Source organism: Artemia sp. Qi Xiang Cuo, chromosome 8 (assembly GCF_049724085.1).
Source record: "Artemia sp. Qi Xiang Cuo chromosome 8, ASM4972408v1, whole genome shotgun sequence".
Lineage (NCBI taxonomy): Eukaryota > Metazoa > Arthropoda > Branchiopoda > Anostraca > Artemiidae > Artemia > Artemia sp. Qi Xiang Cuo.
Genome location: NC_142801.1, coordinates 36,196,781 through 36,224,492, shown reverse-complemented (window position 1 = coordinate 36,224,492; position 27,712 = coordinate 36,196,781). Strand labels below are relative to the sequence as shown.

The 27,712-nt window shown below is 35.5% G+C and overlaps 1 protein-coding gene across 1 annotated transcript in view; it reads left to right on the top strand.

The window, feature by feature from the left end:
- The window catches only part of LOC148949364 (uncharacterized), a 141,496-nt gene that overhangs the window by 48,594 nt on the left and 65,190 nt on the right, over positions 1-27,712 (top strand). Inside the window, exon 2 of the mRNA XM_089092687.1 lies at positions 4,694-4,853. Within this exon, the coding sequence (XP_088948813.1) occupies positions 4,694-4,853 (160 nt within the window). The remainder of the gene's footprint in view (positions 1-4,693; positions 4,854-27,712) is intronic.

The window sequence follows — 27,712 nt, the reverse complement described above, 5'->3', positions numbered from 1 at the left end:
GAATTTTTTCATAATTTCTTGAAATTAATTTCTACAACGTTTATCTAACTCGTGAAAACCATAAAGAGTTTGTTACTTTCTTAGAATTTTGTAATAATTTCTTGAACGAAATGTCTTTTTTGTTTATCCAACAGGTGAATTCAAGAAAGAATTTGCTACTTAGACTGAGAATTTTTTCATAATTTCTTGAATTTAATTTCTACATCGTATATCTAACTCGTGAAAACAATAAAGAGTTTGTTACTTACTTAGAATTTTGTAATAATTTCTTGAACAAAATATCTTTTGTTTATCCAACAGGTGAATTCAATAAAGAATTTGCTACTTAGACTGAGAATTTTTTTCATAATTTCTTGAATTTAATTTCTACATCGTATATCTAACTCGTGAAAACAATAAAGAGTTTGTTACTTACTTAGAATTTGTCATAATTTCTTGAATGAAATGTCTTTTTGTTTATTCAACAAGTGAATTCAAGAAAGAATTTGCTACTTAGTTACAATTTTTTCATAATTTCTTGAATGAAATTCCCGTAATGTTTATACAAGATTATAATATAATATTGATAATGTTACGTAATTAGATTTTTTTCATAATTGCTTGAATTAAATTTCTGCATCATGTAGCTATGCGACAAATGCTGGTTATGATAAGAAAAAAAAGTTAATGACAGGAGATTTTTTCAAACTATCGTTAAGGAAGTATCTCTAGTGTGTATACAGGAAGTGGACTCGATAAAGAGTTTGTTACTTAATTACAAATATTTTCATAATTTCTTGAATGAAATTTCCGTACTGTGTATCCAAGAGTTGACTTCAAGAAAGAAATGGTTACTTACTGAGAATTTTTTCATAATTTCTTTAAATTAATTTCTAAATCGTTTATCTAACTCGTGAAAACCCTAAAGAGTTTGTTACTTACTTATAATTTTGTCATAATTTCTTGAGAGATATGTATTTTTTTTTATTCAAAATTTTAATTAAATATGTATTTTTATAATTAGACTGAAAATTTTTTCATAATTTCTTTAATTTAATTTCTAAATAGTTTATCTAACTCGTGAAAACAATAAAGAGTTTTTTACTTACTTAGAATTTTGTCATAATTTCTTGCATGAAATGTGTTTTTGTTTATCCAACAGGTGAATTCAAGAAAGAATTTTATACTTAGACTGAGAATTTTTTCATAATTTCTTTAATTTAATTTCTACATAGTATATCTAACTTGTGAAAACAATAAAGAGTTTGTTACTTACTTAGAATTTTGTCATAATTTCCTGTATGAAATGTCTTTTTGTTTATTCAACAGGTGAATTCAAGAATGAAATTGCTACTTAGACTGAGAATTTTGTCATAATTTCTTGAATGAAATTCCCGTATTGTGTATCTAATAGTTGACTTTAGGAATGAATTTGCTACGTAGACTGAGAATTCTTTTATAATTTCTTGAATTAAATTTCTACATCATGGAGCTATGTGAAAAATGTTTTTTATAAAGAGAAAAAAAGTTACTGAATTGCGATTTTTTCATAACTTCTATAATTAAGTATATTTAGTGTATATTCAATAGGCGAAATCAATAAACAGTTTGTTACTTACTTAAAAATATTTTAATAATTTCTTGAATGAAATTTACGTACTGTGTATTAAAGAGTTGACATAAAGAAAGAAATTGTTACTTACTTAGAATTTTTCATAATTTCTTGAAATAAATTTCTATATCGTTTATCTAACTCGTGAAAACAATAAAGAGTTTGTTACTTACTTAGAATTTTGTCATAATTTCTTGAACGAAATGTATTTTTTGTTTATCCACCATTATAATTCAAGTATGATTAATATACTGAGTCTGAGGATGTTTTCATCATGTATTTAATTCTATTTCTAAAACTTATATCTTAATCGCGGAAAATCTAATGAGTTTGTTACGTACTTGGTCTTTCGTCATAAACCCTGTAATGGATTTACTTTTTGTTTATTCATCCAGTGAATTTACTTAAGGCGCTGCCAATAAGATACAATTTTTTTTCATATTTTATATTACTAAATTCACGTATTGCTCATCTAAGAGTTGAACTCAATAAAAAAATTGTTAATTACGAGTTGACTTCAAGAAAGAAATAGTTACTTTCTGAGAATTTTTTCATAATTTCTTGAAATTAATTTCTACATCGTTTATCTAACTCGCAAAATAACGTGGCAATTCCTATACATGCAAGCAAATAACATTGGAGTTCCTATTAATGAATTAATTGTTGTAGTTTATTCATTTTAACGACATCTTATAAACATGGATTTCATTATCATTCTTTAATATCACAATGTATGTCCTAGGCCTTAACGAAAATAACTTGTGATTTCCTATTCCATCTAGATAACAACATTGTACGAACTATAATCGCAATCCAATCACATCTTAAATCCTCTACATGCCCTACCCTACCCTGGGGCCTCCTATGCACGCCCGCCAATAACATAAGAATTACTATACACCCAAGAAAATAACATAGGAATTCCTATAAATGCAAGCAAATAACATGGGGATTCCTATACATGCAAGCAAATAACAAGGAAATTCCTAAGCATGCAAGCAAATAACATGGGAATTCCTATACACGCAAGACAATAACTTGGTAATTCCCATACATGCAAGCAAATAACATGGGAATTCCTATACACGCAAGCAAAGAACATGGGAATTCCTATACAAGCAATCAAATAACATGGGAGTTCCTATACAAGCAAACAGATAACATGGGAATTCCTATACGCGCAACCAAATAACATGGGAATTTCTATACATGCAAGCAAATAACATGGGAATTCCTATACATGCAAGCAAATAACATTTGAGGTCGTATTCATGCAAGCAAATAACATTTGAATTCCAATACTTTCATGCAAATAACAACGGAATTCCTATACATGCACGCAAATCACATGGGAATTCCTATACATGCAAGCAAATAACATGGGAATTCCTATACACGCAAGCAAATAACGTAACCATTACTATAAATCAAATCCCAACCACAAATCAAGTTATCGTATATTGAACAACCTCTGATTGGCTCATAAAAAATGCCCACGTCAAACGATACATTCATTGTGCAATTCTTATCAAAAACAAAAAGCTTTATACCCCTTTTTTTCCAATGAGAGTTAGCTTTAGCAACGACACACTCCCAACAAACTATTCTTGACTAAAGGCAATTGTCCAAAAAATCAATCACACTAGGACCGGTATTGCGTACTCGTTCCTCTTTGAAAGATGTATTGACCTCTAGATTAGAATTACCTACCAGAAAAAACCGGAAGGTCTTTGTAATAGGCAAATGACCCTGGTAACCCAATTACTTGAAAACCTACACACATATCCATGCCTCAGGCGTAGGTTTGCGTTTAGGTTCTGTAGTAATTGGACGCTTACTACTCACGGTGCTAATAAGATAATTTAAAAAAACTAATAAAAATAAACTGAATAGTTAATATTCTGTGATAGCATTTCCTAAGGTTTTCAGCAATTCAATATTTTATTTAACTTTGTTCTTCGATATTATATAGAAATATAAGAGAATGTGTATAAAATATTTATGTTTAGTTAAGTACAAATGACGCAATAGGCTTTATGGCTCTTACAGTTAGGAGAAGGAGAGGAGGCAGTAGTATATGTGTTTAGTATATGTGTTAGTAGTATATGTGGAGGCACACAGTTGTATATGTGTTTTCAGTTAAGTACAAATCACGCAATAGGCTTTATGGCTCTTACAGTTAGGAGAGAGAGAGGAGGCAGTAGCCAAATTCTGGTTTTTAGTAGTTTTTGTTCTTCTTAAGTTTGACCTGAATATTCAATTTAATTTCTATTCCTTTTGAGATTTCTTTATTCAGCAATATCCGTAACTTTATATTAACATGATTATTTTTTTTAGTTTCTGTTCGTTTTGGGTTTTATTTGATGGTAATTTCGCGTCTTTTTAAGCCTGAATTATCATAGGACCTCATTTCTAGTCGGCATAAGTTATAATGGGTCTTTCATTTTTCTTTAACATTTTTTTTCAGAATGTTTGTTAAAATTGATTTTTCCTCGTTTTTGATTGCCTCAGTTTTATTATTGGTTAACATGATGAATATTCGACAAGTTTTTTCAGGTTTTTGGCTTAAGACTTAAAATATCCAACTCCAATTTAAATTCTTAAGTTGCATAAGGCGATTTGAGCACTGGCTTTGACTGTGCTCCATATAAATTATATGTATTTTGTTCAAATTGAAATCAAGGTTTGGAACGGCTCATGAACTAATATTTTGATTTCAACGATTATTTGAAGATAGTATACTCGAAAGAATCCTCCTGGGAAGAATTCTTTAAACATTCGAATTAACAAAAATGGTATGGAAGAACTACTATACATCAGAGATATCACTCGGCTTTCTTTATTTCTAACAAATCTTTTGTTTTTTGTTGCTTTGGCGTGAGTGTTTGCTAGATCTGACATTAAAAAGATATCATTCACGCCAGCAATAAGAATGCAAACATATGGTAAGCTACAGTTTAAATAGCTGCGAAGCAATCTGTGTGTGCTTATATGACCCTAGACTATAATCATTACGAATCTCATGATCAATGAGAAAATTTATTAGCAATTTTAACCAAAGGTGTGGCTGTAAGTTTCAAAATTAGTATAATTTTGTTTTAGATGGGAGAGATAAATTTGACTTTGAAAGAAGGAAGAACTTTTGAACCTTTGGAACCACCAACTTTGCATCCAGTCGTCATGATTGATCCAATAGAAGCATTGAACATTGTTCTAGCAGCTGCTTTTGTTGCTTTGGTCATTGCTTGGACAATAATCTACAGTAAGTTTTTCATAATTGTAATTCCTGACGTGGATTGCACAGAGAAATATAGAGAAAAGCGCCTTTTTAACGATTAAGTATTTGCGAACAATGTTGTTACTAATAGACAAAGGGTCTCATGGACAACCTGAATACTAATAAAAAGTGAAAGGATTTAATAATAAATACTATATTGTTGCATGATTGATATTATTTCATCGACAAAAATTTAAAGGCTGTAAAATATTTGCAATAAGAACGAGAAAATGAAACAATCCAAACAAAAATTGGTAATCATTGAAACAAGCTCAACAGAAATTGAGAAGTTGTTAACTTCCTCGACAAAGTAGAAAATCTATGGAATCTTTCCAGCAAAAATAGAAAAAAATGACATTGCTTGAGCAAAAATTGAATTACTTGAATTTCCTTAAGAAAAATCGAAAATTGCAAAGGTTTTTCCATTCAAAAACTAAATATTTTAAAAATGCGCGTAAAAAATTGTAAATCTGTGATTTCGCTGGACAAAAACTGAAAAAAACGAGATAAGTTCGATAAAAGCTGAAATGGTGAAATCTCTACGACAAAAATTAGAAATGTTTGAAATGTGCTCTGCAAAATTTAGTGAATCTATTTGATAAAAATTAAAAATTTGTGAAATCTTTACGAAAAAAATTGACTATCTCTGAAATTCCTTGATAAAATTTGAAACTTTTGAAATCTATACGGAAAATCCCAAGCAATGAAAAAAGACAATAGTATCCCCTAAATCTATTCTTCAACGCCCATAGGGAAATTAACACAGGGAAATTAACATAGGATTGCTGGTTATGTGTGTTGGTTATGTTATGCTGTATGTTTGTTGGTTATGTTTGTTGGTAATGTTTGATGGTTATGTTTGTTTTTTATGTTTATTGTTGGATATGTTTGATGTTTGTTGGTTATGTATGTTGGATGTTTGTTGTTTGATGGTTGTTGGTTATGTTTGATGGTTATGTCTTTTGTTTCATGGCTATGTTTTGTTTGATGTTTATTGGTTATGTTTGTTGATGGTTATGTTTGTTGGTTATGTTATGTTTATTCTAGTGTTTGCAAGAAATAGGGAATCTTAGGTGTCACGCATTAGGTTAATTTTAGAATATTAAAAATAGGATAAAATACTGAAAATAGTTTCATAGACGACTTGCTTAGGGTACAAATCCAGTGGAAGAAAATTGACCTTTCGAGTCCTAGCGGGGTTGAAAGAAAAAAAACATTGTATGTTTCGGACGAAAAAAGAAATGCCAAAAAAGGTATTAAGCGACAGTGATGGATGCACTGTCCTATGCGTTAGATGCGCTGACCTTATATTAAGTGTGTGCCACCATTAAGTAAAAGAAAAAAAAAGCTTTGAAGGTTTCAGGCGAAAAAAAGTATTACGCGACAGTGATGCACAATCATTACGTAAGGTGTGTGCTCTCGTTGCCTTACAAGCAGGGCTTCCCCATGGGTTCCTGAGGCAGAGTTACATAAAATGCGTCAAGCATATTAGACCTGACCGTTTGAAACGAGAGGTGCTTTGACAGCGTTGGAGTGTAAAAGGGTGGGTTAGTTGAGTCTAGCAAAGTGTATTTCCTCTAATAGGGCCGGTGACCGCATTGCGTAGGTGTGACGACTAGAGGGCTCTGCTCTTGTGTGTTGTGGGAAACTTATGATTTGAGATGTTTACTTTGGTTCTTTATGATTCGACTTCTTAATGCTTTGTTTATTCAACAGTTCGTGGTAACGAACTATAAGTAAGGAGTGACCCGGCTCAATAGTGACCGAAACTCTAAAAAACTAAATTTTGATACCAATATATACATCAAAAGAATCAGATTTTTCTGCTGATTTCAAATATATAAGATGGAATATATTTCATCAAGTTTAGTCTTACCCATCAAAAGTTACGCGCCTGAGAAAATCTGCCTTATTTTCAAAAAGGGGAAAACAACCCCTAAATTCTATAGAACTTTAATGAAACTCATACCATCTGATTCAGCGTATCAGAGAACAATACTATAGAAGTTTCAAGCTCCTAGCTGCAAAAATGTAGAATTTTGTATTTTTTGCCAGAAGAAAGTTCACGGATGCGTGTTTATTTTTTATTTATTTATTTCTTCCCAGGAATGATAGTATCGATCCAGTAGTCCTAGAATATCGTGAGAGGGCTCATTCAATCAGAAATTAAAAGTTCTAGTGCTCTTTTTAAGTGACCAAAAAATTGGAGGGCAAATTGACCTCCTCCCACGCTCATTTTTTCCCGAAGTCACCTAATCAAAATTTTTAGATAGCCATTTTGTTCAGCATAGTCAGACATCTAATAAATATGTCTTTGAGAATGACTTAATCCCCCAAAATTCCCGGGGAAAGGGCTGCAAGTTGTGAACTTTTCCCATTGTTTACATATAGTGTTGTTTATTGGGAAGTATACAGACGTTTTCAGGAAGGATTTTTCTGGTGAGGGATGGGGTCGGAGTAAGAGGTTAAGGGGAAGGATGTTTCCTTGGGGAAAGACATATTTTTATAAAGGGGGTGCCAGATTAGCCAGCATTATTTAAAAAACGACCAGAAATCAGAGGCAACGCTGTAACGTTGCCTATAGTAAAGGTCATACGGCTCCAATGTTTTATTATTTATTTATTATCATTTTTTCCCCAGAGGCACTTCATATGGAAGGGGTCATCGTAGATACTTCAAAGGGGGCTCATTCGATTGGAAATCGAGAGTTCTAGTACCCTTTATAATAGTAAAAAACGATTGGAGGGCAACTAGCCCCCCCCCCCCACGCCCATCATTCCCCCAAACACATTCAATCAACATTTTGAGATAGCCATTTTGTTCAGCGTAGTTGATTTCCAAATAGAAAATACATTTTTGAGGAGGAAACTCCCCCACAACCCTCAGGGTAAGGGATTTAAGTTATGCCATGGGGGCATATAAGGTTTTTTATAGAAGACGTTGTCGTAGAAACTTCAAAACAGGCTCATTCGATTGGAAATTCAAAGGGCTAGTGCTCTTTTCAATAGTCGAAATTGATTGGATGGCAACTAGCCCCCCTCCACGTTCATCTTTTCCCCAAACACATCCAATCACAATTTTGAGATAGCAATTTTGTTCAGCGTAGTTGATTTCCAGATAGAAAATATGTTTTTTGAGGAGGAAACTCCCCCGCAACCCTCAGGGCAAGGGTTTTAAGTTATGCCCTGGGGCATATAAGGTTTTTATAGAAGTTTTTGTCGTAGAAATTTCAAGAAAGGCTCATTCGACTAGCAATTCAAAGGGCTAGTGCCCATTTTAATAGTCGAAAGTTTTTGAGGGCAACTAGCCCCCCCCCATGCCCACCATTCCCCCAAAAATATCCAATCAAATTTTTGAGTTAGCCATTTCGTTCAGCGTGGTTGATTTCCAGAAATAAAATATATTTTTGAGGAGGAAACTCCCCCATAACCCTTTGGGCAAGGGTTTTAAGTTATGCCCTGGGGGTATATGAGGTTTTTATAGTAGGCGTTGTCGTAGAAACTTCAAAAAAGGCTCATTCAATTTGGAAATTGAAAGGGCTAGTGCCCTTTTTAATAGTCGAAAGTTATTGGAGGGCAACTTGCCCCCCCCCCCCACACCCATCATTCCCCCAAACACATCCAATCAAAATTTTGAGATAGGCATTTTGTCCAGCATAGTTGATTTTCAGATAGAAAATATGTTTTTTAGGAGGACACTCCCCCACAACCCTCAAGGCAAGGGTTTTAACTTGTAACCTGGGGGCATATAAGGTTTTTACAGAAGGCGGTGTCGTAGAAACTTCAAAAAGGCTCAGTCAATTTGAAATTCAAAGGGCTAGTGCCCTTTTTAATAGTCGAAAGTGATTTGAGGGCAACTAGCCCCCCAAGCACATCATTCCCCCAAACATATCCAATCAAATTTTTGAGGTAGCCATTTGGTTCAGCGTAGTTGATTTCCAGATAGAAAATATATTTTTAAAGGAGGAAACTCCCCCACAACCCTTACGGCAAGGGTTTTAAGTTATGCCCTGGGGGCATATGAGGTTTTTATAGAAGGCGTTGTCATAGAAACTTCAAAAAAGGCTCATTCAATTGGAAATTGAAAGGGCTAGTGCCATTTTTAATAGTCGAAAGTTATTGGAGGGCAACTAGCCCCCCCGCTACACCCACCCTTCCCCCAAACACATCCAATCAAAATTTTGAGATAGCCTTTTTGTTCAGCGTAGTTGATTTTCAAATAGAAAATATTTTTTTCAGGAGGACACTCCCGCGCAACCCTCAGGGCAAGGGTTTTAAGTTATGCCCTGGGGCATATAAGGTTTTTATAGAAGGTATTGTCGTAGAAATTTCAAGAAAGGCTCATTCGACTAGAAATTCAAAGGGCTAGTGCCCATTTTAATAGTCGAAAGTTATTGGAGGGAAACTAGCCCCCCCCACGCCCAGCATTCCCCCTAAAATATCCAATCAAATTTTTGAGATAGCCATTTGGCTCAGCGTAGTTGATTTACAGATAGAAAATATATTTTTGACGAGGAAACTCCCCCACAACCCTTAGGGCAAGGGTTTTAAGTTATTCCCTGGGGGTATATGAGGTTTTTATAGTATGCGTTGTCGTAGAAACTTCAAAAAAGGCTCATTCGATTGGAAATTGAACGGGCTAGTGCCCTTTGTAATAGTCGAAAGTTATTGGAGGGCAACTAGCCCCCCCACGCCCACCATTCCCCCAAACACATTCAATAAAAATTTTGAGATAGCCTGTTTGTTCAGCGTAGTGGATTTTCCAATAGAAAATATGTTTTTGAGGAGGACACTCCTCCACAACCCTCAAGGCAAGGGTTTTAACTTATACCCTGGGGGCATATAAGGTTTCTATAGAAGGCAGTTTCGTAGAAACTTCAAAAAAGGCTCAGTCGATTGGAAATTCAAAGGGGTAATGGCCTTTTTGATAGTCGAAAGTGATTTGAGGGCAACTAGCCCCCCCACGCCCATCATTCCCCCAAACATATCCAATCAAATTTTTGAGGTAGCCATTTGGTTCAGCGTAGTTGATTTCCAGATAGAAAATATATTTTTGAGGAGGAAACTCCCCCACGACCCTTAGGGCAAGGGTTTTAAGTTATTTCCTGGGGGCTTATGAGGTTTTTCTAGAAGGCGTTGTCGTAGAAACTTCAAAAAAGGCTCATTCAAATGGAAATTGAAAGGGCTAGTGCTTTTATTAATAGTTAAAATTAATTGGAGGGCAACTAGTTCCCCACGCCCACCATTCCCCCAAACACATCCAATCAAAATTTTGAGATAGGCTTTTTGTCCAGCATAGTTGATTTTCAAATAGAAAATATGTTTTTCAGGAGGACACTCCCCCACAACCCTCAAGGCAAGGGTTTTAACTTATACCCTGGGGGTATATAATGTTTTTATAGAAGGCGGTGTCGTAGAAACTTCAAAAAAGGCTCAGTCGATTGAAATTCAAAGGGCTAGTGCCCTTTTTAATAGTCAAAGGTGATTTGAGGGCAACTAGCCCCCCTCTCACGCCCACCTTTTCCACAAACCCATCCAATCAAAATTTTGAGACAGCCATTTTATTAAACGTAGTTTTAAGCTCTGAAAATTAGGATGGAGGACAACTCCCCCACAGCCCTCAGGACAAGGGTTGTAAGTTATGCACTGGGGGCATATAAGGTTTTGTATAGACAACATTGTCGTATAAACTTCAGAAAGGGCTCATTTGATTGGAAGTTGAAAGTTCTAGTTCACTTTTTAAGGGTCAAAAGATATTAGAGGGTAACCAGCTTCTCCCCCCCCCCCCTAAACCCTATTTTCCCAAATATATCTTATAAAAATTTTAATATAGCTATTTTGTTAAAAATAGTTCAAAGATCACATAACAAAAAATCTGGTGTTGTCACAACCCACCAGGGCCCGGGGGCAGGCGTTGTAAGTTATGCCCTGGGGGCATGTATGGGTCTTATGGAAGGGATACTTGTATTAACTTCAAAGAGGGATCATTTGATTGGCAATTGAAAGTTCTAGTTCACTTTTAAGAGTGAAAAGAGATTGGAGGGCCCCTAGCCTCCCCCTCCACGCCCTTTTTCGCTCCAACCCATCCGATATAAACTTTGAGATAGTTTTTTTTAAATAGTTCAAAGACTGCTCGTAAAAAATTCAGAGATGGCTCATTTGATTGGAAATTAAAAGTTCTATTTAAGTTTTCTCGAGTCAAAAAATATTGTAGGGCAACTAGCCCCCCAAGCCTCTTTTCCCCAAATGCATCTAATAAAAATTTTGAGATAGGCATTATCTTAAAAATTTCTCAAAAGTCAGATAACAAAACTCAGGTGTCGTCATAACCGCCCAGTGTCCGGGGGCAGGCGTTGTAAGTTATGCCCTAGGGCATATATTGTTCGTATGAAAGGGAGGGCTCATTTGATTGGATATTGAAAGTTCGAGCTCTCTTTTTAATAGTCAAAAGAGATACAAGGGCAGCTATCCCCCAACCCATCTGATAAAAATTTTGAAATAGACATCTTGTTAAAAATAGGGTCAAAGGTCGTGTAAGAAAAAATCTGGTGTCAATAGAACCCCCCAGGACACAGGGGAAGGCGTTCTAAAGGCATGTATGATTCTTATGAAAGGGATGCTTATATAAACTTCATAGAGGGCTCATTTGATTGAAATTGAATTTTTAATTCAATTTTTAAGAGTCAAGAGGGTTAAACTAACCCCTCCCCCCCAAGATCTTTTTTCCCCAAACCCGTCCCCTAAAAATTTTGAGATAGCCAGTGTTTTGGAAATTATTCAAAAATTAGATAACAAAAACACCCCACAGAGCCCGGGGGATAGGCGTTGTAAGTGTTGTCCTGGGGGCGTATATGGTTCTTATGAAAGGGATGCTCGTATAAACTTCAGAGGGAGCTCATTTGATTAGAAATTGAAAGTTTTAGTTCATTTTCTTAGAGTCAAAAGATATCCGAGGGCAACTAGCCCCCCCCCCACACACACACCATTTTTCCCCAAGCCTATCCGATAAAAATTTTATAATAGTCATTTCATTAGAAATAGTTCAAAGGTCAGATAAGAAAAATTCCTGTGTCGACGGAACCCGCTAGGGGCCGGAGGAAGGCATTTTGAGTAATTCTGTAGGGTCATATATAATTCTTATGGAAGGGATGCTCGAATAAACTTCGGAGAGGGCTCATTTGATTTGAAATTGAAAGTTCTTTTTCATTTTTTAAGAGTCAAAAAAGATCGGAGGGCAACTAGCCCCCCCCCATCCTCCACGCCCCAAATGCGTCAGATAAAAATTTTGAGATACACATTTTATTAAAAATAGTCCAAAGATAACAAGAGCTCCGGTGTCGACACAGCCCCCCAGGGCCCGTAGGCGTTGTAAGTTATGCCCTGGAGGCTTATATGGTTTTTATGGAAGGGATGCTTGTATAAAATTCCTAGGGGGCTCATTTGATTGGAAATTGAAAGTTGTAATTCACTTTTTAAGTGTCAAAAGTGATTGTGGGACAGCTAGCCTCCTTCCACACTCCATTTATTTTTTTACCAGAGGGACTTCATATAGAAGGGGTCGTCGTATAAACTTCAAAGGGGGCTCATTCGATTGGAAATCGAGAGTACTAGTGCCCTTTTTTAAGAGTCAAAAGTGATCAGAGAGCAAATGCCCCCCCCCCAGCCCCTTTTTCCCCAAATACATCTGATAAAAAATTTGAGGTAGCCATTTTGTTAAAAATTGTTGAAAGATCATATAATAAAAAACCCCTTTACGTATGGTCATTTCGTTAAAAATAGTTCAAAGATCAGACAAGAAAACGTCCTATGTCAACACAACCCCCCCCCCCCACCAGGGCCGGGGAAAGCGTTGCAAGTATTGGTCTGGGGGCTTATATGGTTCATATGGAAGGTATGCTCGTACAAAATTCAGAGAGGGTTCATTTGAATTGAAATTAAAAGTTGTACTTAATTTTTTCAGAGTGAAAAAAGAGGGCAGCTAGACCCTCCAACCCTCCACGCCTTTGGGCGTATCGGATGGATAGACCCATCCGATAAAAATTTCAGGTGACCATTTTGTTAAAGATAGTTCAACCATCAGATATTAAAACTCCACGGTCGACCCAACCCTCCCCCCCCCATGGCCCAGGGATAGGCGTTGTAAGTTATACTCTGGGGATATATATGGTTCTTATAGAAAGGATACTCGTATAAACTTCAGAGAGGGCTCATTTGATTGAAAATAGAAAGTTCTAGCTCACTTTTAAAGATTCAAAAGAGACCCAAGCTTAATCTAGTCCCCCCTCGCCCTTTTTCCCCAAACCCATCCGATAAAAATTTTGAGATAGCAATTTTGTTAAAAATAGTTCAAACATCAGATAATAAAAACTCCGAGGTTGACACAAGCCCATTTTTTCACTTTGATATTGTTACTTTGATGTCAGTTTTGATACTTTGATGGAAATTTGGTTTTTTTTTAAAGTTTGATTTTCAAATAAGGAATTTTTAAAAACTTGAAATTTTTTGCAATCAAAAACGAACAAAAATTAATTTAAAAAAAAACTTTCCTAAAAATAAGGTTTTAAAAGAAAAGTAAAGTCCATTTTAAACTTAATCTCAGCAGATACAAATAACTTTTAAAATTCAAACTCAAAACGACCAGAAATTACTATTAAAGAATAAATGAAATCCAAAACAAACAGAAATTATAATAGGCAATCATAGCAAAAACATACAACAAGTAATAATATAAATGAATAAATAGATCTTAAAGCAAGTAATGCTTAGATTGAATATGAATGTCAAGCTTAAATTGAACAAAAATATTTTACTATTGAAGCATAAACGAAACTTAAAACAAACAGAAACTAAATAAACAATCAATGCAAAAAAACATACAATAGATATTAATGTAAATTAATGAATAAATCTTAAAACGAGTGAAACTTAAATTGAATACGCAAATCAAGCTTGAAACGAACAAAAATCACCACAAAAAGTTTGGGTATGACCTCCTTCTCTCACTGAAAAAGTCTAAAACCTACTGCTTCATTGGCGCTTTACTGCAATCTATATGCGTCTTGAACAGTCTTGGAAAGTATAAACAATATCAAATTGAATATTTGATGAATAATTATATTAATTGTTGAAAGATCCATTAGTTCAAGAATTTATTTCACTGTAATTGTATTTTTATTTTAAATACTATAATAAGTGGAAAAGAAAATATTTGTAATATAATTCATTTTCAATCAAGTGCCGATGACGCAGTAGGCTTTTGGTTTTTATTTACAGTTAAGGAGGGGGGCAGTATCCAAACTCTTGTTTGTAGTGAAATTTAATTCGTCTTGTAAGTAGAAGAATCCCTTATAGCACGGGACGAACAAGATCATTGACCTACTAATTGGAGTGACGCAACATGCTCAGTGAATACAACCAGGAAATTATCATTGACCTTCAATGAATTTACCTTGAATTTATGTAACAGGATGTTGTCGAAATCAAAGTATTGCGTTATCAGTGATGTTTCAAGTCTAATTTGAGACATTGCTTATATTGTTCGCGTTTCGAGGATAAAGTAACAGTGCGTTTCATAGCATTATGGAGCAAGCATCAAATACAATGGATTTAGAAGTTTTCGTTCCGCAAATTTATAACGTGAGTTCTGCTTATAAATAATTTTTTATACTCTTTCCAAATAAAATCATTTTTTTTGTCGGAAATGACTTTTAGCCCCCCCCCCCACCCAATATATTCAAATTCAGGGTATATATTTACAAATTAGAGGGAGGACGGGGTTGCATGAAGCAAATATTAAGTGTAAACCAGCTAGCAATTTTACCTCTGAACGCGTTAATTTTCTACTAGACTAGCTTTTGGAAATTAGGAATATGATTTTCAATTCTGTAAGATTTTAAAAATGTTTGTCGATTGATAATGTTAGCGTGTTTTTTGCCTAAACTAATGAAATAAAAGGATATCATAGGTAAACTGCTCCCCATAATCTAGACGGAAATAGCGACGAAGACCACACTGCCTTTCCATCATAAACAATGGGGAATTTTTTATACAAGTTGCATTAATATAGAAGATGGAGAGGGGGGATGGTGATTGCATGAAGCAAATATTAAGTGTGAGCCAGCTAGCAATTTTACCTCTGATAGCATTAATTTTCTACTAGACTAGCTTTTGGAAACCAGCTAGCATTTTTTTTATCACATTTATTTTCTACTAGACTAGCTTCTGAAACTGTCATTTGATAGAAATTTAGGCATATACGCTGTGCTAACGACATCTTTGTGTCTAATTATAGTGGAACTGTGCTTTCATGCCTATATATTTCAATATCCCTCTGTTTCTTGCGCTTATAACATTTTGAAAGTTATGAGTCTGTAGCCTACCTAGCTATCCATATTTGACAACTTACCCCCCCCCCATAATTCCGGGTTTTAGCCTTCTATGTTTTTCATTAGACCTGGTTTTTAGAAGCATAATTTCTAAGATATTTACATGATTTTATGCTATATTGTGGCTTTTTTTGTGCTATTCCGTTCTATAGGCTTTTCTGAAGGAAACATGATACTATGCATTATATGGCACACGAAAGAAGTCAAGTTCGGCTATTATGAAATAAAATAGGATGAAAATATAATAGTTAAGAAACAAATTTGGTGTATAAATTTTTACATAAGGGGGGAAGGTATAAGAATTAGCAACTTTTAGAAAGTTTGAAAGATAAGATTCCTTCAAAAGTTGTAAAAAAGATTTTTTTTAAGGAAACTATAATTTAATTTCTTTTTAAGGATAATTTTGAAGAATACGTCGCTCACGCTATCAAAAGGGTCAAGCACTTACGTCCCTCTGTAATTAACTACATTGACTCTTCGAGGTCCTATATGCAAAGAGAGAACATGAGGGCCCATATGCCAGGAGCTAATAATGTGAGTTTAAAATTTATTGACACTTTCACTAAATATTATTTCTCCCAAAAGGAAATACACATTTCATTATTCTAATATACTGTTTGAGGTAAAGTATTGTGACCTTTTAAATTGGAGAATGTGATATTTTGATAAAGGACTTCGAACAAACATACAATAGATACTAATGTAAATTAATAAATAAATCTTAAAACGAGTGAAACTTAAATTGAATACGCAAATCAAGCTTGAAACGAACAAAAATCACCACAAAGATTTTGGGTATGACCTCCTTCTCTCACTGTAAAAGTCTAAAACCTACTGCTTCATTGGCGCTTTACTGAAATCTATATGCGTCTTGAACAATCTTGGAAAGTATAAACAATATCAAATTGAATATTTGATGAATAATTATATTAATTGTTGAAAGATCCATCAGTTCAAGAATTTATTTCACTGTAATTGTATTTTTATTTTCAATACTGTAAGAAGTGGAAAAGAAAATATTTGTAATATAATTCATTTTCAATTAAGTGCCAATGACGCGGTAGGCTTTTGGTTTTTATTTACAGTTAAGGAGGGGGGCAGTATCCAAACTCTTGTTTGCAGTGAAATTTAATTCGTCTTGTAAGTAGAAGAATCCCTTATAGCACGGGACGAACAAGATCATTGACCTACTAATGGGAGTGACGCAACACGCTCAGTGAATACAACCAGGAAATTATCATTGACCTCCAATGAATTTACCCTGAATTTATGTAACAGGATGTTATTGAAATCAAAGTATTGCGTTATCAGTGATGTTACAATTCCACTTTGAGACATTGCTTATATTGTTCGCGTTTCGAGGCTAAAGTAACAGTACCTTTCAAAGCATTATGGAGGAAACATCAAATACAATGGATTTAGAAGTTTTTGCTCCGCAAATTTATAACGTGAGTTCTGCTTATAAATAATTTTTTATACTCTTTCCAAATAAAACAATTTTTTTGTCGGAAATTAATTTTAGCCCCCCCCCCGCCCCAATATATTCAAATTCAGGGTATATATTTACAAATTAGAAGGGGGACGGGGTTGTATGAAGCAAATATTAAGTGTAAGCCAGCTAGCAATTTTACCTCTGAACGCGTTAATTTTCTACTAGACTAGCTTTTGGAAATTAGGAATATGATTTTCAATTCTGTAAGATTCTAAAAAATGTTTTTTGACTGATAATGTTAGCGTGTTTTTTGTCTAAACTAATGAAATAAAAAGATATCATAGGTAAACTACTCCCCATAATCTAGACGGAAATAGCGACGAAGGCCACACTGCCTTTCCATCATAAACAACGTTGAATTTTTTATACAAGTTGCATTAATATAGAAGATGGAGAGGGGGGATGGTGATTGCATGAAGCAAATATTAAGTGTGAGCCAGCTAGCAATTTTACCTCTGATAGCATTAATTTTCTACTAGACTAGCTTTTGGAAACCAGCTAGCATTTTTTTTTTCGCATTTATTTTCTACTAGACTAGCTTCTGAGACTGTCATTTGATAGAAATTTAGGCCTATACGCTGTGCTAACGACATTTTTCTGTCTAATTATAGTGGAACTTTGCTTTCATGCCTATATATTTCAATATCCCTCTGTTTCTTGAGCTTATAACATTTTGAAAGTTATGAGTCTGTAGCCTACCTATCTATCTATATTTGACAACTTACTCCTCCCCCCCCATAATCCCGGGTTTTAGCCTTCTATGTTTTTCATTAGACCTGGTTCTTAGAAGCATAATTTCTAAGATCTTTACAGGATTTTATGGTATATTGTGGCTTTTTTTGTGCTATTCCGTTCTATAGGCTTTTCTGAAGGAAGCATGATACATATGCATTAAATGACACATGAAAGAAGTCAAGTTCGGCTATTATGAAATAAAATAGGATGAAAATATAATAGTTAAGAAACAAATTTGGTCTATACATTTTCACATTAGGGGGGGTGATATAAGAATTAGCAACTTTTAGCTAGTTTCAAAGATAAAATTCCCTCAAAAGTTGTAAAAAAGATTTTTTTTAAGGAAACTATAATTTAATTTCTTTTTAAGGATAATTTTGAAGAATACGTCGCTCACGCTATCAAAAGGGTCAAGCACTTACGTCCCTCTGTAATTAACTACATTGACTCTTCGAGGTCCTATATGCAAGGAGAGAACATGAGGGCCCATATGCCAGGAGCTAACAATGTGAGTTTAAAATTTATTGACATTTTCACTAAAGATTAATTCTCCCAAAAGGAAATAAACATTTCATTATTCTAATATACTGTTTGAGGTAAAGTATTGTGACCGTTTAAATTAGAGAATGTGATATTTTGATAAAGGACTTCGAAATAAGTCCAGAATAATATAGGTTCTAATTTGCGTAATATTTGCCGTCAACTTCCAATTACAGCTTGCACGGATTTTGGGAACACCCAATAAGAGTAGCACTATTAACAACTGGATAACATTAAATAGCAATGTGATATATGCTTGTCACATGAATGACATGGGATAATTCTAAATCAAAACCATTCACATCAACAACAAGCAATTAACTGATTTTTTAAAGATTAAAAATGAATATTCGTAGACATAGCTCGAAAGTTAAACAATTTGTCGTATTTTAAGAATGTATTTTATTACGGTGGGAGGGGGGTGGGTAGATGTTGCTTATGATAAATATTTTTTTATGGTAATTGGGGGGGGGGGGATATTGCTACTAAGTGTGTTTTTTTAATGCATATGTTTTAAATGATTAGAAAACATAGTCGCTATTAATCCAATTTTTCACTTTCTTAAAAAATAGGTTGTTTTATACACGTTGAAATTAAGTGGCTTTTTGCCTTATAGGTTACAACGGTTCCATCGCTACATTGACCACCACCTGAAGAAGCAAGTCACGTATCATATGATTGCATTGATGAAATGATTCAAATTGAAGCAACTGAGCAATTTTGTGACATTGTTGAAACACCATCGCATAACAGTGAAGAATATATTAAGTTTTTACAGGGGTGTCATGATGGTAGTGATAATTTAGATAGTACACATGCTAAAACTATTATTAACGACAAGGAATGGACAGATAATTTATTGGGACAATATTTCAATGTGTATACTAATTCTTTACATGTAGACAGTAGCACAGTTGAATAAGGCAATGCAGTTAGTTCAGAGGGTGAGTTAAATGAGAATCCTTCCCCCTCAGATTTAATAAATATAGTACCTTTTCAATCAAATTTAATTGAACATGAAAATGAATTCGCTTGAATTGACTCGCATATCCCTAACGCACTAGAGGCTATATTAACTGAACTGGGAGATTTTACTCCACAGACCAACCCAATTGTTGAACAAAGTAGGGGAAGGGGTTTAGATAATGATATACAAGGGGGAGAGGGTTTAGGTAATGATATACAATTCTCACCGCTACCAGAATTTCAGCAAACAAATTCAATTCTGAATACAATAGACGTTTTCACTGCGAAATTTGGCGATCCGTTTAAAACACTTATGGCGGGAAATATTATAAGTGATCCTATAGATATTATTCATAATGCAGAGAAAATTCGTGCACTTCCAGAAAACCAAATTCAGTTGTAGGGGGGGGGACGGGACATGATGCCTCAATTGTTTTAAAAATATTTCATTTAAATGAAAGTCATGGTGAGGTCTATGATCACTGTGTGCACACAGAAATGTTGGTGGTGTACCCTCATTTGGAAAATTAAGAGAGTGTGTTTATGCAATGGGTTGACAATACTGTTTCACATCTCGACAATTATAATGAGAATGGTAGTGGTTCAGTAGTTTTATTTGTTGAAAATTTAAGTGTAAATAAATGTAAATTTAAAAAAGATTTTATTTTAAAAGGAGGGGCGTCTGCGAGATCTATAGTTTTAAAATAATATCCTGATTTAGAAGGATGCCAGGGCGTTCAACGAATCTGTTTTGAAACAGGCCAAAGATGTTTCATGTACGTATTTCTCATATCAGCTTTCCGACCTTTGAAAGATGAAGCTACAAAAAAATTTGGACTACTGGACCGTAGAAGGAAAACAAGGGTCTGATTTTCCCCCAGTAGATTTCTCTTGTTTAACAGAAAAATTTCCTGTAGCACTCAGGGGAATATATATTTTTGAACGGGCCAATGCGCATTTAAATATTAGTGTTACTGTACGAAATGCAACAATACGAAACGGAATTTCAAGAGGGTGTGCGTTCTCATGAAAAGGGTGTAATATTTCCAGTAAGAGCCCCATCGATTGAATCTTTAAAACACTGGGTTTGGCTGTTATACACACCGGCTAGCGACCCTAATTCAATCGGTCTTTTCAATCCCATTACGGATATTAGTAGAGTTCTGAGAGGGGGAAAGAACAAGGGTTTTTTACTATTGCCCAATGTGATTATCAAGATTTTGGACCGAATTAAAGCTACAAAATCACATGAAACATTGCAAAAGACACGGCTGTCAATCGGTGGAGGCAATTGCTGGTGACCAGGCAATTTTATGATTTGAAATTTTCAGAATACACTTATGAAAAGGGATAACATAAGTTTAGATTGTGAAGCAAGGCTCACAGATGTGAACGACCCAAAATTTCCAAATCGTATCAAAGAACATCAAGCCATTGCGGTTTTATATGCCCATGCACAGAGAGACAGCAGTAACACTATACGATTGTTAGAAATAGTTGAGACGTTGGACGAGAAAGATTTTCTGATCAAAGCATTGACTAAATTAATTGTCACTGCAAATGGGGCTATCTCCCGTTTGAGAAACACACACTACCCAATGATACTATCAGCAGAGGATCGCCTGGCCATTAGAAATAAGAAAATACGCTGGGTATGTAAGGGGGAATTTGAAGAGACGACAAAGGGAAAAGGGACAAGGGAAAAAAGACTAAGGGGGTGGGAAGGGGCAACTTAGGGATCATGATCACTTGTGACAGGAAATATCCTAAGGGGGTGGTAATTTTCGTGGCGTAGCACACCAATCATGCAATGTGAATGTAAGCCAGCAGTTTTTTATACCGGTTTTCATTAACAATTCTAATTACGATTTGAAATTTATTTTACCGGCTTTGTGACGTATGTATAGGGACGGAGGGGGGCAGGTAGTCCATGGGTAAATAACTCATTTACCTACAATATTGTTCCCAAATCTGTTGAGAAGCTGTTGCTTTTAGAATTCAAATGGCAGGCATTAGATAATGGGCATACGTGTTGGAATAAAATCTGTTTTTTAGACTCTTATAGTTTTTTCCCCAAGGCTCTGAGTCAACTAATTTAAATGCAGAAAAGTGACAATTTTGATAGTTTCCCTCTGCTCAAACAGCGCTTTGCAGACAATGAAATATATGACTTACTGACTTGTAAAAGCATATATGGATATGACTATTACTGCTCTAGTGCACGGTTAAGTGAGGAGAAACTCCCTCCCATTAAAGCATTCTATAATTCACTTACCGATAGTGAATGAATTGTCGAGGACTATGAATTTGCAAAAAGGGTATGGGCTAAGTGTGGTTGTAAAAATGGTTGGGATTATTGTAGAATGTACTTGGCAAGCGATGTACTGACTCTTTCAGACATTGTCTGCAAGAACACAGACCAAATTTATTCAGAATTGGGGCTAGACATTGGCTATTATTTTTCAACACCGCACCACGTCATGGACTTAATTCTAAAAATCAGTAGGGAGGAAATAGGTTGGGTCACTGATGAGCATCAACATCTATTTGTTGGAAGATTTTTGAGGGAGGATATGTTTTTCAAGGGGATCGCATCCTAACAAAGGATCCAAGTGGGCAGAACTCTGCTGATGGTGTAAAACCCAATACTGTTTTTTACACGAACTCTCTGTACCCCTTGGCAATGTCTCACTATAGTTTACCATGTGGAAATTACAAATGGCTTGAAAACCCTTGTGCCATCCCCGACATTCACACTGTGAGGAAAACGGTCCCCAAGGTTTTTTTTTTTAAATTGACGGTCACATAATATTAGAACTCCACAACACTGTAAAATATTTTGTTTTTCCGTGTGTCAATAGACCGGTGACCAGGGATTCTTCGAGCCCATAAAATTGGTCTTTGGTTGAGGATATGGGCATGCATTGGACCCCCTCCAAACAGAAACTAATTTCAGATTTGGATCCGTAACAGAATATTGTTGTTCACCACTTGCTATTGCAGTGGATGGTGACCAACGGTTTTAGGGCCACAAAGATACACAAAGCCCTGCAATTCGATGAGAGACCCTACTTAAAAAAGTTTATTGACATTTTTGTCAGTAAACGCTCACAGGCAAAAAGTAAAGTTCAAAAAGAAATGTATAAACTTAATTTGTATTCAGCTTTTGGAAAAATGTGTGAAAGCGTGCGAAACAGATCACGTTGTGACGTAGTAACCTGTCCCGAAGAATGTGCACGAATTGTCACTGACCCTAACTTTACAACATTCACGACCATAGACCCGAATGTGGTTCTGCTAAACAGAAGAAAGAGAAATATTGTTCTGAATAAGGATATCGGGGGGGGGGGAGTTCACTACGTGAAATTTCCAAGACACACAAATTTTCCTTATTGTACAAGTTGTGCATGGTACACTGGCCCAGGGCGGGGGCGGTTCAGGTTTACTATGGGGACACAGATTATCTATTGTTAAAAGTTAAAACCAAGAATTTATTGGAAGATTTGGAAAATGGTGTGTACATTGGCCCGCGGATTAATTACACGAATTGAAATGAGAGCATCTATCCCGAGTTGGTGAAACGCCAGGCCCTCAATCAACTTTTAATGTTAAAGTCGGAGACGGGGAGTGAGTTAATATCCAATGGGATGGTCCCCGGTCCAAAAGTACACTGTGTGGAAATACACGGCAAGGATGTAAAACAGGCGTGCAAAGGGGTGCCTACACACTTTGTAAAAAATAATTTCGACATGAGTGTCTACAGACACTGTGTGGACAGTTGTCTAGTACCAAGAGCAAAAGTACTGGCAATTCGCTCTCTACAATATAAGAACTATACTGTTAGAGTGGGAAAAATTCCATATCTTGCATATCCGACAAGGTCTATGTACTCGAGAATGGTGTAAGGGTACTCCCACACGGCCACTACCGTATTTAAGTTCGAGTTGAATGTATGGACTATCGAAGCCAACTCGATCTGGATAAATTAACTTAAATTAAAAAAAAAATAGTACTTGATGGGGGGACAACAACAATTTCTCAATTAAAATCTTCATTACCATCATCATCATCATTTTACAGCTGCTGCTATTGTATATAGAGTTTGTTTTCGCTGCGGGCCGGCCTTCAACCCGGGGGGGTAGGGGCCCCGCCCGCGGTCGGTCTTTGGCCCTGGGGGGACCCCTCCCGCGGCTGGCCCCGGCCTTTGGCCCCAGAGGGGGGGGGTTTCTTGGGGAGGGGGGAATTCTCATCTTTGAAATGTTGTAAATAGTGTTTTCTATTAGTCTACAAATATGTTCAACTGTGCTTGTACTGTTGCCGTTCATGCTGTATTTTAAGTTGTTTTTTTGTCAATAAATGAAAAAGGTTATTCTTGTTATTATTGCAATTGTTGTTGTACAAAAATTGTTGTTAATAAAAGAAAAAAATGTGTTTTTATTGTTGTTATTCAATATCGTACTAGGTAGATCTAAGGGAAAATTATTATTATTTATTCATTAGAATAGTATGGTTTACAGTTAGTTGTAGTCCAACTGTTGTCAACAGCAGCAGTGTGTATCAATTTAAAACACCATTCAGATAGTTTCTCTGTGGTCCGTCAATGTCGGGGAAAACGACACTTTTAGCTAAAATAATTAAAAATTGTAATAAAATGTTTTTGGAAAAAAAAAGAAAATTTACTATCGCTGTAGTATTTGGCATGAGTCCGATGATCAAATAAAATTAACATGAGTTGGGCGCAAAACCCCTATGCCGTCCCAAGGCCAGAAAAAAAATTGAACTTTACTGAAAAAATATAAATGTTTTTTCTTTTACTAATTTAATAAAAAAAAAAAAAATAACAATTTGATTAATAAAAAAAAGTATATGTATAATAAAATGACAATGCATATTCATTTGTATTTTTGTCAGTAAAGTATAAATTATGTTCTGGCCTTGGGAATGCATAGGGGTTTTGGGCCCAACTTATGTTAATTTCTGCTCGTTTTGAGTTTGACTCGATTATTTATTGTAATTTCTGTTCGTTTTGGGTTTCATTTATTTATCGATGCTGATTTGTGGTAGTTTCACGCTTGGTAGATTATTTGATTTGAATTTTGCTCATTTTTGTTTTAATGGAGTTCTTTACTTTTCTTTGAAAAAAGAAAAGTAATTTTTTTTTAATTAATTTTTTTTAATTAATTTCATTTTTTTTAATTAATTTCTGTTCGTTTTATATTGACATAGTCTTTTCAGGGAAAAAGAAAATCATACTTTAAATCTTTTCACTTTTTTAAGAATTTATAGTTTGGCCTGCTATTTGTATGCTGGAAAACAATTTTCAGCAAAATTTAACAACATAGACCCTTATAAGAATCTGGACACAAATAGTAGTGTTTAATTTAGTTTCATACCTCCTCTAGTTGACCTGAAATGGAAAACTTGATAACATTCGCAAAAAAATTTGTTTACTTTTGATAGGTGGATACACTTACGCTATTTTGATTTGGTCAAATTTTAAGAGCAGAAGAAGCCCTGAAAGATTGAACATAATACCCTCAGTCGTTCTTGGGATACTGCTGATATGCCTTATTGGGAATTAGCATAAACACAGTGCATTTTGATTGAATCTTAAGGCAGCATTTACTTTTTAAACATAAAGACAAATGGGAAAGTGGGCGTTGGAGGGGGATTAGTTTCCCTCCAATCACTTTCGACTATTAAAAAGGGCATTAGCCCTTTCTATTTTCAATCGAATGAGCCCTTTTCGAAGTTCCTACGAAAACTCCTTCGATACGAAATGCCCTGGTCTAAACAACAACAACAACAACAACAACAAAATGATACATTATACCCACATCGATCTCTACTATAAAAATGTCAAGACTTCCAATCACTTTCGATAATTAAAAAGGGCACTAGGCTTTTCGATTTCCAAACTAATGATCCCTTTTTGAGTTTCTACGACAACGCTTTCTATAAACACCGTATATGCCCCCAGGGCATAAATTACAACCCTTATTCTAAGGGCTGTGAGGGTGGTTGTCATCCTCTAAGACCTAATTTCCAGAACTTTCAACTACGTTAATCAAAATGGCTATCTCAAAGTTTTGATTGTATGTGTTGCGGGAAATGGTGGGCGTGGAAAGGGTGTTAGTTGCCTTCCAATCATTTTCGACTATTAAAAAGGGCACAAGCCACTCCAATCTCTAATTGAAGGAGCCCTTTTCGAAGTTTCTAAGACAATTTCTTCGGTATGAAGTGCCCTGGTCTAAAGGAAAAAATAATAAATAATACATTGTGCCAACATCGTTCTTATATAACTCCAGGGCATAACTACAAAACCCTTGCCCTAAGGGTTGTGGGGGAGTACCCTCCTCAAAAAACATATTTTCTCTCTGGAAATTAGTTACTCTGAACAAAATGGCTATCTTAAAATTTTGATTTGATGTGTTTGGGGAAACGGTGGGCGTGGAAGGGGTGTTAGCTGCCTTCCAATCACTTTCGACTATTAAAAAGGGCACTAGTTATTCCAATTTTCAATCAAATGAGCCCTTTTTGAAGTTTCTACGACAGCTCCTTCGATACGAATTGCCCTGGTATGGAAAAAAAAACAAAAAACAAAAAAAATTATACATTGTGCCAACATTGTTCTTTACTTAGACAGCTCGATTGCCCTGACTATGACAACATCCTGAATTGCCTAATGCTCTTTTACCTACCTCTTTTCATCCGAAAAATCAGAAAGAAAAATGAACAGAATTTTTAAGTGGAAGGTAGAATTTTTGTTTCAAGAAAAATTTCTTCTTCTCCTTCCTATTCACCGATATATATGGCGAGCCCAAGATGACAGTATTTATTTTTAAGAGACAGATTAGCCGGGATGACGGTTGAAGCCCGGAGGTCGATATCGATAACCAAAAAAGAGGGGAAAAAACAAATAAAAAACGGCGGCGTATTAGTGACGCCGCCGCCGATAGAATCAGCGGCGGTGTCAGCAGGCTGATGCAAGCTCGGCGGGGCGCTGCCGTTTTTTTTCGGTGGCACGCCGCCGACTTTTCGGCGCGGCTTCGGGATCTAATGAGGACCGTTGCTTTGAACTGCACCAACTATATTATCTACCAAGTTGTTCGGGATTCAAGTTCTCTAATAACTCTCAATAAATATATATATCCCGGTGCCCCCAAGTTTCTACTTTCAGCGTACAGTCTTGCGAAAAATAAGCCCTACGGGTACATTTTGCTAGATCTTAATCAGAATGCATCCGAGGATATACGTGTAGTCACAGATATTTTCGACAAAGAAATTACTGCATATCTTCCAGTGATTGGTAGAAAAGGCTATTAGTTGCCATCATGACACTTAAGAGACTACACGAAAATAGACACTTATTTTCCGTTCTAAGCACTTCAAACCCCTTCCCCCTTTAGGAAGGCCATACTCAAGCATGGTGTTGACAAAGAATTTATTAATAGACAAAGCAACATCGTTCCACTGTACTTGCTTTGGCTTGCAAAAACAAAGGAAAACATTATTAAAGAAAACGACTCCTTCAAGCGGGCGGTAGCTTTTTTACACTTTTACTACCAATAATCACAGGACTTGTAAACAAGTCCTGTGTTCTCTAGATGGCTAAACCCTATAAATTGACTCTAATCGAACTTGTCCTTTCACCAGTTGAACACTTTTAAGGCAATCTAAGCAAATTCATTAATGATGAAAATATGCCGATGATAAAAAGCTAGTTTTACTTCAAGATGCACTGCGTCGTGTGGACAAACATAGACCTTATCGGGAAAGACCCGTCGCCATCACAGATCCCCCCCCCCGCCCCTCAAACAGGAAACATCGCAAGATTTTGCAGCAGCAACAGCACAATCAAAGGAGAAGGAATTGAATTCTATAGTGACCTCAATTGGAAACCTATTGCCATTGACCTATCGGGAACAGAGTAAAAGAGTATTAATATATCTCATGTTTAAAAGTGGTGATTATCAGGTTCAATTCGATAGCACTGGGAAACGAATTATAATTCAGGGAAAAAGTTATAATCTACTCGATTTAATTTGTGATATGGTTACAAATCGTAAAGGACTTTTATCAATTGAAAATAATCTATACAACTTTCTAAATGCATCAAACTTTCCCAAAACTCTTATCGGCTATAAGCAAGCTCTAAAGAAATTAAGAGAATATAGTAGAGGTGCCAGCCCTCTAACAACACCACCATTTAAATAAGAAGAAGCAGAAGAAGATTTTAAATAAATCTTGCAAAATACTAGCACTCCTAGTAGCAGCAGCAGCAATGATTTGGTAAAACCAATGATGACAAATAGACAAAAGCAAAGACATATTGATATCAACTCACCGTCACAAGCACCACCCTCCAGTGTGCAAAAGGGTAGTGGGCATTACACTACGTGTTTGCGTTCAAAATAGATGAAGTTTTAAAACATGTATATGAAAATATTGGTGAAGTGGGACGTCTAAGTTCCCCCACAACAGTTTCTAAAGTTACCTCTGACGTAGGTGGTAGCACTTTAAAAATGCAAAAGAGTTTCTAGAAAACGAACCGAATTACACTCTGCATCGGAATCGTAGGCTTCGTGGCAAACAATATCGACAAACTAAAGCCTTTTCCCCCTGCCTATAATGCAAACAGATCTTTTAACTCTAGATGAGATTCAAAGACGTTACAATACACCCTACAAATATATTCTAGTGGAAATCAGTGTCTTTAGCCGCTAT